The 16,852-nt window shown below is 40.1% G+C and overlaps 1 protein-coding gene across 7 annotated transcripts in view; it reads right to left on the reverse strand.

Annotated features, from left to right (window-relative positions):
- Nucleotides 1–5,116: 5,116 nt before the first annotated feature.
- Nucleotides 5,117–16,852, reverse strand: part of ATE1 (arginyltransferase 1) — a 180,571-nt gene continuing 168,835 nt past the window's right edge. For 5 of the 7 annotated variants that reach the window (XM_027596192.2, XM_027596197.2, XM_027596199.2 and 2 more), the window contains one exon: nucleotides 5,117–8,548. In XM_027596192.2, the coding sequence (XP_027451993.1) occupies nucleotides 8,370–8,548 (179 nt within the window). In that variant the 3' untranslated portion in view covers nucleotides 5,117–8,369. The remainder of the gene's footprint in view (nucleotides 8,549–16,852) is intronic. The other 2 variants (XM_027596198.2, XM_027596195.1) reach the window with 1 other exon arrangement.

The raw sequence follows: 16,852 nt of genomic DNA on the forward strand, positions 1-16,852 counted from the left end.
CAGTTTGGGTCAGAAGTAGACTGTACCAGGGAAAAAAACAACAGTAATCAAAATCACCCTTAAAAATACAATAGTAAAGGCATAAAAAATCTTTAAGGCAGACCTGTAAATCAATCTAATCTGTCTTCTGGACTTATTCATGTGAGGTAACCACCAGCTGTGTATTCAACAGTACAAGAGAGATATGTAATAAGGATTTATTTTTCCCATTTTCTTCTGCACACAGGTTCACTGCATATTTTTGGGAGAGATGCATATAAATCCTTTTATTGGTATAGGAGTCAAAGATTTTTATTGATAAATCTATAAAAAAATTTTTTTCTACTTGACCAAAATAAACATGTAACTAGAACTAGAAACCTGAAAGAAAATCTGGGATGCAATATAAAAATGGAAATAATAGGGACGCCTGGTGGCCCAGTTGGTTAAGTGTCTGCCTTCGGTTCAGGTCGTGATCTCAGGGTCCTGGGACTGAGCCCCATGTCAGGCTCCCTGCTCAGTGAGGAGTCTGCTTCTCCCTCTCCCTCTGCTCCTCCCCCTGCATGTGCTCTCTCTCTCAAGTAAATAAATACAATCTTAAAAAAAGAAAAAAGGAAATAAGAGCATAAATATTAGAAATATTAGAATATTTAATCTAATATTTAATCTAATATCTAATATTAGAAATATTAGAAATATTTCTGGATTAATCTCTAGTCATTCAAATTGTTCATTAAACATTATCTCTGCACATACTGTAATTTTAAAGATTTTATTTATTTATTTGAGGGGAGGGGCAGAGGGAGAGAGAGAATCTGATTCGCTCAGCGAGGAGTCTGACACGGGGCTTGATCTCACAACCCTGAGATCATGACCTGAGCTTACCCAACTGAGCCACCCAGGCGCCTCCATGGGTTTAACTTTAAATCACAGCAACGGGGCAGTTATATCGGGAAACTGAGGCAGCCTTGTGGTAATGAGATACAGCAAATTCCTACGTATGGGCAGCTACATTTTAATCAAAGATGGGCCTAGACTGCTCAATGTAAATTACAATGAGAAACCAGAAAGCATCAAAGTAAGTTGCCCTGAATGTTCCACTGCATTAGCTCCATGGTGTTTTGCCATGTAGAAATGTATAAAGTATAATCAAACCATGACATTTTCATTTCGTAAGATGGCCTTTCTGCAGCACCATCCACTAGAACTTGCAACAGTAGAATCGTTCTGTATCTGCACCTTCCAGTATGGCGCTCTGGTGGGTTCACTTGTGTCCCCCACAGGGGTGCCTGGCAGCTCAGTGGGTAGAGCGTGTGACTCTTGATCTCGGGGTCAGGAGTTAAAGCCCCCTGTTGGGCGTGGACCCTACTGAAGAAAAAGGAATTGTGTCCCTCCCTGCCCCTAGCCCCCTGGCAAAAAGACATGTTGAAGTCCTACCCCTCAGTGCCTCGCCGGTGTATTAAGATAAGGTCATACTAGAATAGGGTGAGCCCTAAATCCAGTATGACTGGTATCCTTATGGGGAGCTGACACAGAGAAACACACAGACAGAAGATGGCTTTGGGAAAAGGGAGGCAGAAGCCGGGACTGAGGCAGCTGCCAGCCAAGGAACACGGAGCGTTGCTGGTAACCTGCAGCGGCTGCAAGTCGCAAAGAAAGACTCTTCCCGGATCGATCAGAGTGAGCACGGCCCGTCGATACCTTGATTTTGGACTTCCAGCCTCCAGAACTGTGAGAATCAGTACATGCTGTTTTCAGCCACGCAGGTCGTGGTAACCTGGGGGTTACAGCAACCCAGGGGCCCCACATGGCTAGCGATGAGCCCCTGAAATGTAGCTAGTGAGGCAAAGAACTGAATTTTAATTGTAATTAAATGAAATAGACAGGCGTGGCTACTGTGGACAGGGCAGCCTGATCCATTTGTCGGACTTCTACAATAGTCCTATACCTCGAAACCCATTTAGTTGACCGCTGAACAACACGGGGGTTAGGGCATCGATCCCCTGTGTAGTCAAAAATCTGCAGATAACTTTCGATTCCCCAAAACTTAACTCCTAATAGCCTACTGTTGACCAGAAGCCTTACCAACATAAACAGTCGATTAACACATATTTCCTACGTCATATGTGTCATACACTATATTCCTACAATAAAGGAAGCTCTCGTAGAGAAAACACAATATTATTGAGAAAATCAAGGGAAATACATTCACAGCACAGTACTGTATTTACTGCAAAAAATCTGCGTAGAAGTGGACCCGTGAAAGCCCATTTTGTTCAAGAGGCAACTATATTAAGCTGATTGTTTGAATTAAAATTGAGAATAATCATACTCTTACTAGTGAGCTTTCATTAAGCACACACTCTCTTTCACTGTATATGTATGTACATATAATCTTTGCTCTGATGCTCAATAACACATCAGCAATGGTTAGCTTCCAAATTCCAATCTGGTCATCTCTGAACATTTTCAAATGTGCTGAAAGTTTATAGAAGTGTTCACATACAACTGAGCTAAGATCCCTAGGCTCTGAATTCACAAACTTAAAATGCTATTTTTATTTCATGATCAGAAAGCTCCATTAACTGAGAGATGCTATTCAGACTCACTGAATACTGAATTAACAAAGTGTGATGAATGGGACTTCATGAAGTATTCATGAGTCCTCATTTAACACTAATTAAATAAAATTTTATGAAAGGCCAGCGTTAAATGATTTTAAGACCCTGGCACAGACTGACAAAAGCACAAAAAAATTAAGGTTCAGGGGAAAATATGATCCAAAACTCACAGAGTTGAATTATGCAAGCAGGGAGCACAATATTTATACATTTTTGGTATGATGGCTTTAGCATGCAACATATGACTAATTTTAGAAACCACTTTTGTGTATTAGTTTTAATCAACCTGTAATGATCAAAGAAACAGGTATTTGTGCTAGTCACTCTTGGTCTGCTTAATGCATACCAGACAAGTGAAGGATGTCTTTCTCTCCTCTGAGGTGGCTGAAACATTTATTATTGAATTCCATATTAAAGGGTAATTCTTTTTTTTTTTAAGATTTTTTTATTTATTTGAGAGAGAGAGAGAATGAGAGATAGAGAGCACGAGAGGGAAGAGGGTCAGAGGGAGAAGCAGACTCCCTGCTGAGCAGGGAGCCCGATGCGGGACTCGATCCCGGGACTCCAGGATCATGACCTGAGCCGAAGGCAGTCGCTTAACCAACTGAGCCACCCAGGCGCCCTTAAAGGGTAATTCTTAAAAATCACAAATGCCACATAACATTAGGATTTGCTGTGCTAGGTTTCATTTCTTTTAAAGATTTTATTTATTTGAGAGAGAGAGATTGCACACGAGGAGAGGGGCAGAGAGGGAGGGAGAGAATCCCAAGCAGACTCCCCACTGAGCACAGAGCCTAATGAGGGGCTCCATCCCATGACCCTGAGACCATGACCTGAACTGAAATCAAGAGTCAGACGCTTAATCGACTGAGCCACCCAGGAGCCCCCAGTTTTGTTTTTTTTTTAACAGCACATCCATTTGGAATTGCTTCTTCATATTACAGGTGGAGAGATATGGTGAGGAACCCAAGTGATAAAAATCTGCAAGCTATTTTGGAGCTCTAAATGAATAAAAATTTGACATGCCAAATATATTTAGCAACTTCAATTTTTGGTCTAATTGAGAATTAGACCATCAATAGGAAACTATTTCCTGGACAGGACTGGACTGAAGATACCCACTGTGACATCCAACCGATATAAAAATGCAATTTTACTTAGAATTAAATCTTAAAAAGCCAGCATATTTTTCAAAGTAAAAACCTTGGCTAAATTCACGATGGCCCACCCTTACCAGGTACCCATTTTAAGGGCCTCTGTTGTATAAAGAATCAATGAATCAGAACCTTAATTTTAAATAACCTTAAGCTTTTAAGTAAGACATTTTCTAATTGGGAATTTTAGAGACGTTCAAACTGTAAAAATGGTAGGATAGTCTCCTAGAAAATATTTAGTTGAGGGACAATGAGAGGAGGTGACACTGACTTTTAAAAGCTATACCTGAACGTTCGAGTTTGGAGGAAATCCCTACTGTCGGGGAAAGGCATAGGATCAGGGAAAATGAGGGATAAGAACCATGTGACTGAGTGTTACAAACAACTGATGAGAACTATTAATACAGGTCAATTACAACTCCGAGTGCCCATGGGGTGGGGCTCAAGTCTCAAGCCCCCTTTCTCAAAAGATACTAGACACAGAGGACTATTATCGAACAGCCATTAAAACAATTATATTCTTCCTCATTTATTTGCATGTTCACAATGAATTAAAATGTTCAAAATTATGAAACAATATACATGGCATAATTCCATTTTTATTTAAAAATAGACAAGACATGTACATACATGTAGGTAGAAAAAAGTTTGAAAGGGTACAACATCAAAGTGTGAATGGCAGGGGTGGTGGTTACTGATGGCATGGTAAGTGATTTGGTATTTTCTTCGGCAGATTTTTCTACAGTGCCTAAGTGCTCCCTGGTGAACACCGGCCACTTCAAATAAGAAAAACAACAAAGCTACTTCCATTCTGGAAAAAAAAAATGTCAGCGGGAATTATAACCAATATTTAAATCACTTGGAAAATAGGATTCATTTTATCCTAAACCTACTAGGGTCCTCTTTAGTATAAAAAAAAACCCCACAAAATGCTTGTAAACATATTCCATAAATACACAGTGTACTATTATGAATGGTTATACTTTGCTTTATATTTATGAGAATTTCTCTGTAAACTAAGCTTTTTAAGAGAAATTATATTTGAGTTTGCTACCTAAGTCCCATGCCTAATCCCAGTGGGTAAAGAATGTCTATTTCCTAATTTCTCATGTGAAATCCAGATGTTTTGCTTAAAGTGAGATTTATTTTATTTTTACTTGTTCCTGAGAAAGGAATCCACCATGCTTTGATTTAGGTAACCAAATGATCTGGAATTCCCATAATTACTGTAAATGAGATATTATGATTCATATAGCCATTGTTTTACCTCTGTTTTCTGCATATTCTACCACAGGTAAAATGTTGTAAAAAAAAATGAAAAGTAAGGAAACATATGTCTTCTAAGTATTGACCAGCAAGAGCCACAGCAGACAGAAACAGCTTTATTTTTTTTTCCATTCAAGATTTATCAAATGGACTGTTCAAAAGGCATACACGAGAGCAAAAAAAATCACATGCAATCTGACTTGTTTTGCTTTACAGTCACTGGTTTTCTTTTGGAAAAGAATACACATTTGAATAACTTCTAAATCAAACATTATGTTTCCATTTCACTTCCTTCTTTTCTTTAAAGTTAGCAACCACCAACACATTCTAGATAACTGTTCATCATATTCCTTCTCATTTTTATTCACACTGAAATAGTATAAAGCCTATAAAATCAAGCCACATACTGCTCAGATATCTGAAAAGGTTCATTTACATAATAGATTCTGCTATGTTAAGAAACCACACAGAAGAGGTATTTTGCAAAATGGATAAAAAATAGGATACGTTGTCTGAAAGCAAAGATAAACAGTAATAATTTCTTATCGAAATAATTTTTAATCAAATGAATAATATATTCATTTGGTAATAGCCTCTTTTATAGAATATTAAAAAAAGTGCTCAGATTACATTTTTAAAAAATAACAAAAAAAATCTCACGGAACTGGAAGAATTTAAATAAAGACGGCAGTGTGGAAAACCTCAATTACATTTCTGCTCCTGAGACGAGGAGGCAGGTGTGAATTTCCCTGCATCCAGGAGGGAACTACAACTCTAAGAGGGTAAATGCACAGCTTCCAGCCTTGAAAAGATAGAAACTGTCTTTGAAAGGTTCTCAAGTGTCTTTCTTTGGATGAAAGCCATGAACATAAAACCAGATTTCTCAGCTAGACTCTACATCGACTGGCAAAGCCAGGTCACTTGCCTTGCTGTCCTTTTCTAGCACGCTATTAATACTCAGCCAGGGCGCAAAAGAACAAATAATTAACTCATTAGGATCAATACACTATCTATTCCCAAAAGAACAGCACATGAATCCAGCAACCGAGCAGAAGAATCTTCATGCCCAGTTCTCTCTGGTGGTTCACTGCAGTCAACCTTGAATGACGCCCTCAGGGGCAGCACCCTGGTTCCCAGACAAGGATGTGATTGATCACTTTCCTCTGAAGGAACCCTAACTGAATTCTGCAGGAGGAAACCAGAGTCGTGGTACGATGTAAGAGTCAGGTTTTCCCTTCATGGGATACTCAAGAGTTGTGATCTTCAGGGCTCCTGTTCTACCCACCAATCAAGGACATAAGAGTGGGTGTAATGCAGCTGGTAGCAACGTGAACATTCCGACGCCAAGGGTACCAAGATTCGACCCTACCCCACTGACTTTCCTAGTACTCAGGATTACTCACGACACTTCTGAAGTCCTACTTCGAAACTTCTTTCAAAATTCAGGCATGTCCACAAAACAGTGTATAGAGCATAATTCTATTTATATTCAAATTATGTATGTGTCTATAGATATATAACAGTTCTTTCCTTCTCTGGTATGGCAGAATTTCAGATTATATTTATAGTTTTATTAATGTTTGAATTGCTTACAGTGAGTACGATCTTGTAAACCTAAGAACATTAAGCTATCTTCATTTTAGAGGGAAAAAGAAAAAAAAGTTCTGTAGGTTCTGAAGGCAGTTCCAAACAAGAGCCTATCAAATACTCTTGGGAGGCTATTTTGAAGAACAAAATCCCAGAAGAATGCAAAATCCACACGATCAGAGAAAATGGCTTTCCTCACTCCTCTATCCTCAGTTGGCAAAATACCTGCACATGGCAGGTGTTACACACACAGACCACACACACACCCTGTCTGAATGAATAAATACACAGTTCATTTGGATGCTGAATTTCTAGACATGTGATTTTTAAAATCATTGTTTTATGATCCCTCTGTTAGCTAACTGAAATTATTTTCTAATGTCTTTTCCAAATTCAGTGCCTTTAAAAGAAAAGTTTAAAACCACTACTGGGTTGCAAAGTACTACGTTTTATAATATGGTTTTTAAAAAAGATCAATAGAAAACAGGCAAAATGGGCAATGGAATGAACTCTGTGGCCAAGCTGCTGACACAGAAGATGGGGGTCAGCTGAGAAAGGGCACAGGAAACTAACCCTCCTCTGTCATTACTGTTTCCAACACAGCTCCGTTCTGTGAACCAATACGCTCAGTCTCCTTCCTCCCAGCACAGGGCCCGCCACCTTGATGGGGGTGGACAAGGGACATTTGGTGCCTGGGTGAGGGGCCAAAACAAAGTGAGAAGACAAGGAGCTAGCATGTGCTGACTCCCAAATCAAAGAGCAAGAAACGGACTGCTCCACCTCTTGCCCTGAACAGAGGTCAAAATGATTCCTACACTTCATTAAACGTGATTTGTACCACAGCTATAAAAGTAGTCAGATATTAACTAATTTTTAATCAATAACCAAAGACAAGTGTCCTGAGTTCTAAGGAGCGAAAAATTTAGTGTATAGTTACTTCTGATGGGTCTTAGGTCAAGGCAGGAGCCAACATTTTTCTAAAAACCAAAAACCCAAACAAAACCTACAAAAACCCCCATTTCTGAGACTTTTAGAAACAGAGCAAATAATATATACAACTAGGGTAATCACATATTTTGTTGTCCAACTGGGATACTTTTGAGAGTAAGATTATTTGAGAGTAATAATTATTCTGGGAAAAACAAGCATGCCCAGACAACAGATATGATGGAGGCTGTCCTGGGTAAACGAACATCTGACGTCCACATGACGTCCTTTCTTTAAGGTTTGTATTTTCTTTCTCTGAGTTTTCTATTAACTACGTAACATTCGGCAGTAATATTGAACAATGAGGAAAAACAGTTCCGTTCTCTTGAGAAGACGTTTTCCAAGAGAGAAAACCGACTCCCCACCTTCTCCCCCAGCCTTCCAGTCTTGGAGCATAAACTAATGTCTTAAATGGATCTGAGAAAAGTCTGCTGTAATTTCTTTGACAAAAAAAGCACGATGGTGATTTAAATGACTTAAGATCCACTTATTCATTTTACTTTCCAAAATATTAACACAAGTTTATACCGTAGCTTGTTCATAAAACAAACTTCCAAAATGATACCCATGAGGAGGCTAGGTCACAACCTATTTTTAAAATCTTTATATTAACCAGGAGAGTCTCACAAATACATTGCCACAAAATATTCTAGAAAAGCCACAGAAGAGTCAAAATAAAAAACGCCTCATCTGTGGGCAGGCCGGGAGCCTCCCTGGGGCGCGGGGGGTGAAGGGGTGGGGGGCGCGGGGGGGGGGGGCGGCGGGGCAGATGGCCTCAGTTCCGCAGCAGCAGCATCCGCTCGGAGCACGCCTGCCCCACCAGCCCCGCGTACTGCAGCACGGCCGCCTCCTCTCTCGGGTCCTTCTGCTGTTTCTTATAAATGCCGTAAGGCATTATGGCTTTCTTGTGGAACACCTGCAAACGGTCAGGCTCCTTACTGCGACCTTCATCCACTGCAAGGACAAAGAAAAGTCATTAAAAAAAGTCACAGGTCAAACTACTTTTTATATCCAAGTGTAACAGTATTTAATTCTAATAATAATGATGCACGAAGATGTCCTCCTTGAGCAGTATGTTCCAACAAGGATGTTCATAAGTAATACCCTGCTGACAGGGAACAGATTCCCTCCCCTGAGAGAGCTAAAACATCAGAAGAGAATTGTACGCAATTAAAGAACAGGACTTCAACACATTATTTTCTCCTCGTGGTCAAGTTTATAACCATCTTTCCTGAGTCTGAACTGAGTTGATTTTGCCTCCCCCCCAAGCCAATGTACTGTCCGAGTTTTCATCCCTGCGACAAAGCTGTAAGGCAGTGGCCTGGGCGGACTTAAGCCGAGCAGGTCCTGGCACTGGGGGCAGGTTCTGGGGGCAGAGGGCAGACGCTTACAGCTCTCCAGGGGGACGGGGTAGGGACGCCTAGCGGCTGCGGCTCTCCCTTCTCCTCTTTTTTCAGATAAACAAAACCAAGCAGAAGTGTTCTGTGGAAGTTTCTAGGCATCTTTTAAGAGAACAGCTGGTCTGTGCCCTTCAACCCTTCCTTCACTGTGCTGCCTGCAACATGAACGTCATGGCAGGAGCATTAACCAACCCTCCCCCACTCGCTTGAGATTAGATTTCCCTTAGGTCAGAAAACACAAAAGCCAGAAGGAACGGGGTAGCTGAGGACTACGCGTAATAAAACTACCGTACCAGCCCTGGATTACCTATGTAAAGAATTTCATAGAAAAAAGAAACTATCTTGTTTAAGCCAACTTACTTTAGGTTACTACTACTGGCAGTTGCTCCTAATTCCAATACGGGGAACAACTTTGCACTACCAACTAAAATGTACCATGTCTTTATCACTGACTCAGCCAGGCCACTTCTAAGAATCATCCTACAGCTGCGGTTCTCAACCCTGACCACATACTGGAGTCACCCAAGGAACTTTTTAAAAATACCAAAGAAGTCCTGGATCCCACCTCCACACATCCTGATTTAGAAACTGGTCTGAATAAAACCTGAGCATCGGTATTTTCTTAAGCCTTTTAAAGTGGGTTGAGTTGGGGCACCTGGGTGGCTCAGTCGGTTGAACTCCCAGCTCTTGGTTTTGGCTCAGGTCATGATCTCAGGGTTGTGAAATCAAGCCCCTTCGTTGGGATCAGCACAGAGTCTTCTTGAGTTTCTTTCCCCCTCCCTCTCCCTCCTACCCCTACTCGCTCTCTCTAAAATAAATAGATAAAATCTTTAAAAAATAATTTAAAAAAAAGGTGGGTTGAGAACCACTGTTGTAGAAAAACACACACATCAGTATTTATATATGTGCATAAAGACGTTTATAGCCACACTCTCAGCAGTACCGAGAACCTAGAAACAATGCAAATGTTCACCATGGAGAACTGGTCAAATAAGTTAAGATATATATGCATATAATAAAACACTACACAGCTATTAAAGACAAAGGAAGGTAGATTGTTAAGTGAAAAAACCGGAGGTACAGTGTAAGCTACTGTTCTTTATAAGCCTAGTATATGCACAGAAAAAATCTGAACAAATATGCATCAACCTTTTTACAATACTTCTCTCCATTCCCTTTGCCTAGAAACAGCCCTCTTTCCTCTGGGAAGAACATGGCTCGCCCTCTTGCTTCATCAGATGACTTCAAATGTTGGCTGCTCAGAGCGCCTTCCCGAACTCTCTATAAAACAGCATTCCTGCTCTCCTTAACTCCCTTCATGGCACGGACTACCACCTGACATACATAATTATTGTCTGTTTCCTTTCCCACTAGAAAGTTCTATGAGAATTCAAGTTAAATGAAAAATTGTGACTGCTCTGCCCACTAATATTTCCCTGGTGTGTAGTACAATGCCTGACAGTAGGTGCTCTGTACATATTTGCCGAATGAATGAATGAATGAATGAGTCTATCTCTGGAGGCTTTCATGCCATGGGAAACGTACACACACATACACATACTCTCACCATTTTTTGGATTTTCTATAACTGGTACAGGCTTTTATAATTCCAAAAAGTTGTTTTTAAGGTTGATTTAGGCATATGTCTTCTGAAAATGAAAAGTGGGAATGCTAGTTTCCTTTTCAACAAAAGGATTCTTTTAGAAGACTTCTCAGGGTCTTTCAGCTATAAACTTCTTCAAGTCAAATCATAAACATAACAGCTTTCACAATAGAGTCGCTATAAATTCAACATTTTATTGGGCACCTCACAGAAGGCTCTATGTTTTTGAACATTTGAATTGGATTACATCCCTTTTTATTGTGTAATGGAAGCAACAATTAAATGTTTATTCTTCCTCAACTGATGCTGTTTCCTCTACTGGGTATTCATTAATTAGTCTGGATTAATCATGCAAGATCAGTTTCAGAAGAGACAGAAGTCACACTATTTTTCCAATATCTAAAAGAGAGACATCCCATTTTATGGACTCATATCATAGGTTAGCTGATCTCAATCATCAGAAAGTGATAAAGTGAGGGCATTCCAAAACTGACTGCCCTGTACACCTGTGTAGAAATTTGTTAGAGATGCAAGCTAATCATGTACTATTACCCCCAAAGAAGTTCTCCATTGTCAGAGAAGGCCACGTTGGTCCACTTAGAACCCCACTTGGGAAGGCATGCGGACGCGAAGGGAAAAGGGACACCAAGAATGCCAGCCTGAGGGCCCTCATGCCCTCAGAACTGAATGCGGGTGTAGTTTTAGATTTTCACTTTACCCAGGACACATTCGAGGGAGATCAAGGGGAAGGGGGACAGCATCTGGAGGAACAGGGATCCAACCCCTCACTACTGATTTATCTCCAGCACCACGCCCGGGCCGGTCTAGCCTCCCTGCTTCTACCGCTTGACTCTGCGCTGCAGAAGGCTGGAGCCAGGGGAGACGGAGCCAGGGTTTCTTCCCAAAACCTTTCCTATTTCTACCTTGGCTCTGCTTTTTGGCAGGAGCTCCAGCTACTATTCTTAAAGTGGTCAGGGTTCCAGCTTCTACTGGTAACCCTGGCGTGGCTCAGGGGTGGCTCAGGGGTGGCTCACGGGTGGCCCAGGAGTGGCCCAGGAGTGGCGGTGGCTTCCAGCTATCACTCATCTCCACAGCAGCACCACTCTCTGTTATCACCAATTCCCTGCATTAAATGTTCTCTGTTGTAAGTATGCCAAGTGGTTTTGGTGCTCTGGTTGACCACACCAACTTCAAAATATGTGTTTTTAACAAATTACTTTGTCCAGCTGAAGCAGAAAATCCACATACTTTAACACAATGAAATATTTCACATTTACTAGGTCTCCACACCCCTTACCTAGGGTAAGTGACAAAGGAAAAGGGCAACAACCTGGTTCCTGATGTCAATTTCAGGCGTTTTAATGTCCACACACTGCAACACAGACAACTAAGTCCATCACCTGGGTATAAATGCAGCAAGAAAAAGGTAGGTTCAAGTACGTTTACAATCTAATACAAATAGAAAATTGGTGGGGCGCCTGGGTGGCTCAGATGGTTGAGCGTCTGTCTGCCTTCGGCTCAGGTCATGATCCCAGGGTCCTGGGATTGAGCCCCACATCGGGCTCCTGGCTCAGTGGGGAGCCTGCTTCTCCCTCTGCCTCTCTCCCTGCTCATGCTCTCTCTCTCTCTGTACCTCTGCGTCTCAAATGAATAAATAAAATCTTTAAAAAAAAAAAAAAAAAGAAAATTGGTAAAGGTCACTGAGAGCAGCAAAGGAGAAGAACACTGGCAAAACTGTACAAAATCTTCTAAATCTTTACCTTTGAATTTTTTAAACTGGAATTTTAAAGTATGTCTGATGAGAGACAGCAGCAGAAAAATGTTCACCTTTAGCCCAGAAGGCTGACCTACAGCCTGCAGAGTTCTGATAAGGATCAAATACGTGCCGGTTGCTACATTCTTCAAGGGTCTCATGACTGCCTGTGCATCTCACCAATAGTTAACATCAAGCTGAATGATAAGCACCAGAGAAATCTTGCAGAAGTAGTTTTATGAGTAGAAATTCGCAGATATTTATGATCTAATACTCCCGGCGCATCCCCTCCCCTTGAGCACTAAGCATATAACCACCAGCTTCCTACAGCAAACATGCACCTCTTTCTGCCCATGAGTCCTTTCCCAGTGCTGTAATAAAAGCACCTTTTTGCACCGAAATCATCTCAAGAATTCTTTCTTGACCATTCACGCAAGGCCCCACATCATATCTATATTTAACTTTACAGAATGATGTGTAACCATTTAAACCTTTATCCTAAAATATTTTAGGACAAACATACTTTAAGATTCAAACTGGAACACTCTAGTAAATAAAAATGTTAAGACCTGACATGCCATCATCTTATTTTATCTAGAACAAAATGCCACTAATTTTTATTCTTTGCTAATATGACATATAAAAATAAAAATAGGAAAAAGCCCACCATTACCCAGAATTTATAGCAACTATTCTAAAGTGCTCCTCCAAAAGAGGAGGAAATTGTATATTGTTTCATTTGTTAAAATATAGATTTCATTTCTCTTTATTAAGATTACAGGAAGGGTTTTCAATTATATGCAAGTCAAATTTGGGAGAAAGACTACAAATATGCAAGCTTCAACTACTGAATTCCAAGTTGGCTTGTGATGCCATGCTGCTGCATCTACTGTTAAACATATATATCTAATTAATTTTCTAAATTAATTTATAGCATTTTTAGAGAGCCTTACAGCACAGAAATCAATTAAGTTCCCTAGTTCTTTTTACTCCAAATACTTATGAGGCCTTGTTCTGAGTCAAAGTAATCAAATGCATAATACACTTAAAAGGTAGGTATTGACCAGCTATTCACTTTTTTTAAAAAGATTTTACTTATTTATTTGACAGAGAGAGACAGACAGAGCACAAGCAGGGGGAGCAGCAGAGGGAGAGGGAGAAGCAGGCTCTCTGCTGAGCAGGGAACCCAATGCGGGGCTCGATCCCAGGACCCTGGGATCATGACCTGAGCCAAAGGTAGACACTTAACCGACTGAGCCCCCCAGGTGCCCCACAGCTATTCACTTTTTAACATCATATGTAATTATAAAAAAAGAGGTAATAATGAATTTCAAAATCCTCTCCTCATTCTCTTCAGTGTTAACATATCCAAATTATTTGGAGAGGCAAATATATTTAGTCTTGGTGTTCAAATACTTGGGAAGTTCGTCAGGTTGGTGTTATTGTCATTGTTGTTTAACACGGCACTGCTTCTTATCACCAATTCACTTATCCGGAGCTTTTTATTAAGTTGCTGAAATACTTTTCTTAATTGCCTCAATTCTTTAGTTTCCCCATTAAAACACTCTGACCATAAAAAAGGCACTAAAACATCATACAGATTAGAAATAGCACTAACGCGGGGCGCCTGGGTGGCTCAGCCAGTTAAGCAGCTGCCTTCGGCTCAGGTGGTGATCCCGGGGTCCTGGGATTGAGCCCCCATCAGGCTCCCTGGCTCAGCAGGAAGCCTGCTTCTCCCTCTGCCTGCCACTTCCCCTGCTTGTGCTCTCTCTCTCTCTGTCAAATAAATAAATAAAATATTAAAAAAAGAAGAAGTAGCACTAACGCACTTCTTTCCCCACCTAAAAAGACTTAAATTGTAAGTCAAACTTGAAATGTAAACTAGAATTCTGCCTACCCAAAGATATGACTAAAACTGCCAGAGAAAAGGGGATGCAGAGCCACAAGACATAAACAGTAAAAGAAACAAAGGAAAGATACACTTTTACAAATTTTTCAAAACTTGACATTTCAATAACTTGAACTAACTCAACGAATTTTCTGGGAATTAGTCAACAAAATTACCAAATAATAAGCACATTCATTCTTAAATTTTATATTTTTTTAATCATAAAATTGTAAAAACTCAATCTAGAAATAAACAAATAGAGTGATGTCAGCCCCCACACAGAACGCTTTCTTTCCCACCTTCTCCCTGTCTCATCAAACTTCCATCCACATTACCAGTGCTTAACAATTTCAGAAAACACATTTAAATATTAGAGGAGTTTTGGATCACATTCTATCCATACCTTAAATTAAGGCCACAAAGTCAAATCAATCACCCGTATTAAAATTCAGAAACTGGGGCGCCTGGGTGGCTCAGTGGGTTAAGTGTCCGACTCTTGATTTCGGCTCAGGGTCATGAGATGGAGCCCCACATCAGGCTCCACACTGCTTAAGATGCTCTGCCTCTCCATCTGCCCCCCCCCACCCCCGCTCAGGTGCACCTTCTCCCTCTCTCTAAAAAAATAAAATAAAAAAGTCTTAATTGTTAAAACAAAACACAAAGCTTCAGAAACAACCGATTATCATAGCAAAATACAATGCACTTCTGGGCTTAATAATCTGCAGTGTTATTATCAATAGTTACATTTGCAATGATAGCTAATTCTGATTCCTAGCACATTTATTAAAACCAATCTAAAACCTAAATGAGAAAAATCCTGCCAGATAAACAGCAAAAATAAGTTATGATTTATTTACTAAAGTAAAAAAAAAAAAATGCATCCCAATCCTCATGAAACCTTTCGTGATCACCTTGAATCGCCTGCCTGAGAAATGCCATCAGTGCCTGTAGACAAAAACCTATGTAGCTCAATTCACACAGCACAACAGGCCTCTTCCTGAGGGGACCCCAAAGAGATTAGAGAAGTAAGCCATTCTGAGATTAAAGACCAACTTGCCATCTCATCCAAGGGTAACTGCCAGCCTACTGGGAGGTCTTGGAAATGTGTGCCAACAAGGACCTCTTCTACCTTTTCTTTCTCTAATGTATCACAATTTCGTAAACTAAAAACCAAAGGCAATCCTGCAAACTCTCTGAGTTGAGCATTTGATCAATGACAATACAAATATGCTGTTAAATCAATGATGTCTTAATCTGCAAGGAAAACTTATCCTGATGGGCAACGACTGTTTGATTTTTATTCACAGGAGATGAACTGCGCATCACAGGTGCTTTCTAAGGAAAAGAATCTAGAGATCAAAGCTTTACTTCTTATGGGGATTTAACTCATTCATTATTCTTATAATGTCTAGGCTTTTCAGAAAATGATGAAAACATTATTTTCTTAACTTCATTATTTATTGCTACAGCATTATGACATAAAGATGAAAAGGTACATACTCTACAGTTTCTCATGAATAAGGTGGTACAGGTGGCAGACCTGGCGATATGAATGAAGCTAAACACAGTTGGGTAAAATTGTGACATAACGGAAGAATGTGAAATTGTGAAGAGAGGCATGATAGAACTCAACTCTGAAACCAAACTCAACTCTGGAAACTTCAAAATCAAATATGATTTAGAATATTTTCGAATGACAGGAGGTATGAACAAATGTTTCAAACACTGTGGAGGAGGTTGGGGAGAATCTATGAAAGGAATATTTCAGTCTGGGGAGCAAAGGGCTTGGAAGGGGAACGCATAGTACGTGTGACAGAAATGAACTCAGCTCCATCAGCTAATTCTTCAAGTCCACTTGGTGGGAGGCTCAAAAAACTGCTTTGGGAATCCAAAAGCAATCAGGGAGAATTACACATTTTCATCACCCATAAGGAATAATGTTGCCAGTCATTTCACTTGGAATATTCTTTTGGACAAAATGAAAACAAACCTAAACTTAGCTTACATAAAACACCATTTAATAACAGCTTTATTGAGATATAATTCTCTGACCACACAATTCATCCACTTAAAGTATATGATTCAATGGTCTTTAGTGTATTCAGACTTGTGCAGCCATCACCACCATCCGTTGTAGAGCATTTTCGGCATCCCAGAAAGGAACCCCGTATCTATTAACAGTCACTTCCCATCCCCCTCAACTTCCCTAGCGCCAAGCAAAACCAGTCTATTTTCTGTCTCCATACACAATCTCTTGTGACTTATTTCTTTCACTGAGCGAAGTGTTTTTAAGGTCCATCCATACTGCAGCATGAATTAGCACTTCATTTCTTTTTATTGCCAAATAATATGCCATGGTACCGACACAGTGCTTTTTACTTATTCTGTTGATGGACATACGGGTTACTTATGCTTTCAGACTATTATGAATAACATTATAAACATTCATGTCAAAGTTTTTGTGTGTTTTCATTTCTCTTCAATATACACACCTAGGAGTGAAACTGTTGGGTCAATGATAACTCTATGTTGAACCTACTGAAGAAATGCAAGCCTGTTTTCCAAAGTGGCTGCACTGTTTTATATTCGATCAGCAGTGTATAAAAGTTCCAGT

The sequence above is a fragment of the Zalophus californianus genome, chromosome 15, assembly GCF_009762305.2.
Source record: "Zalophus californianus isolate mZalCal1 chromosome 15, mZalCal1.pri.v2, whole genome shotgun sequence".
Classification (NCBI taxonomy): Eukaryota; Metazoa; Chordata; class Mammalia; order Carnivora; family Otariidae; genus Zalophus; species Zalophus californianus.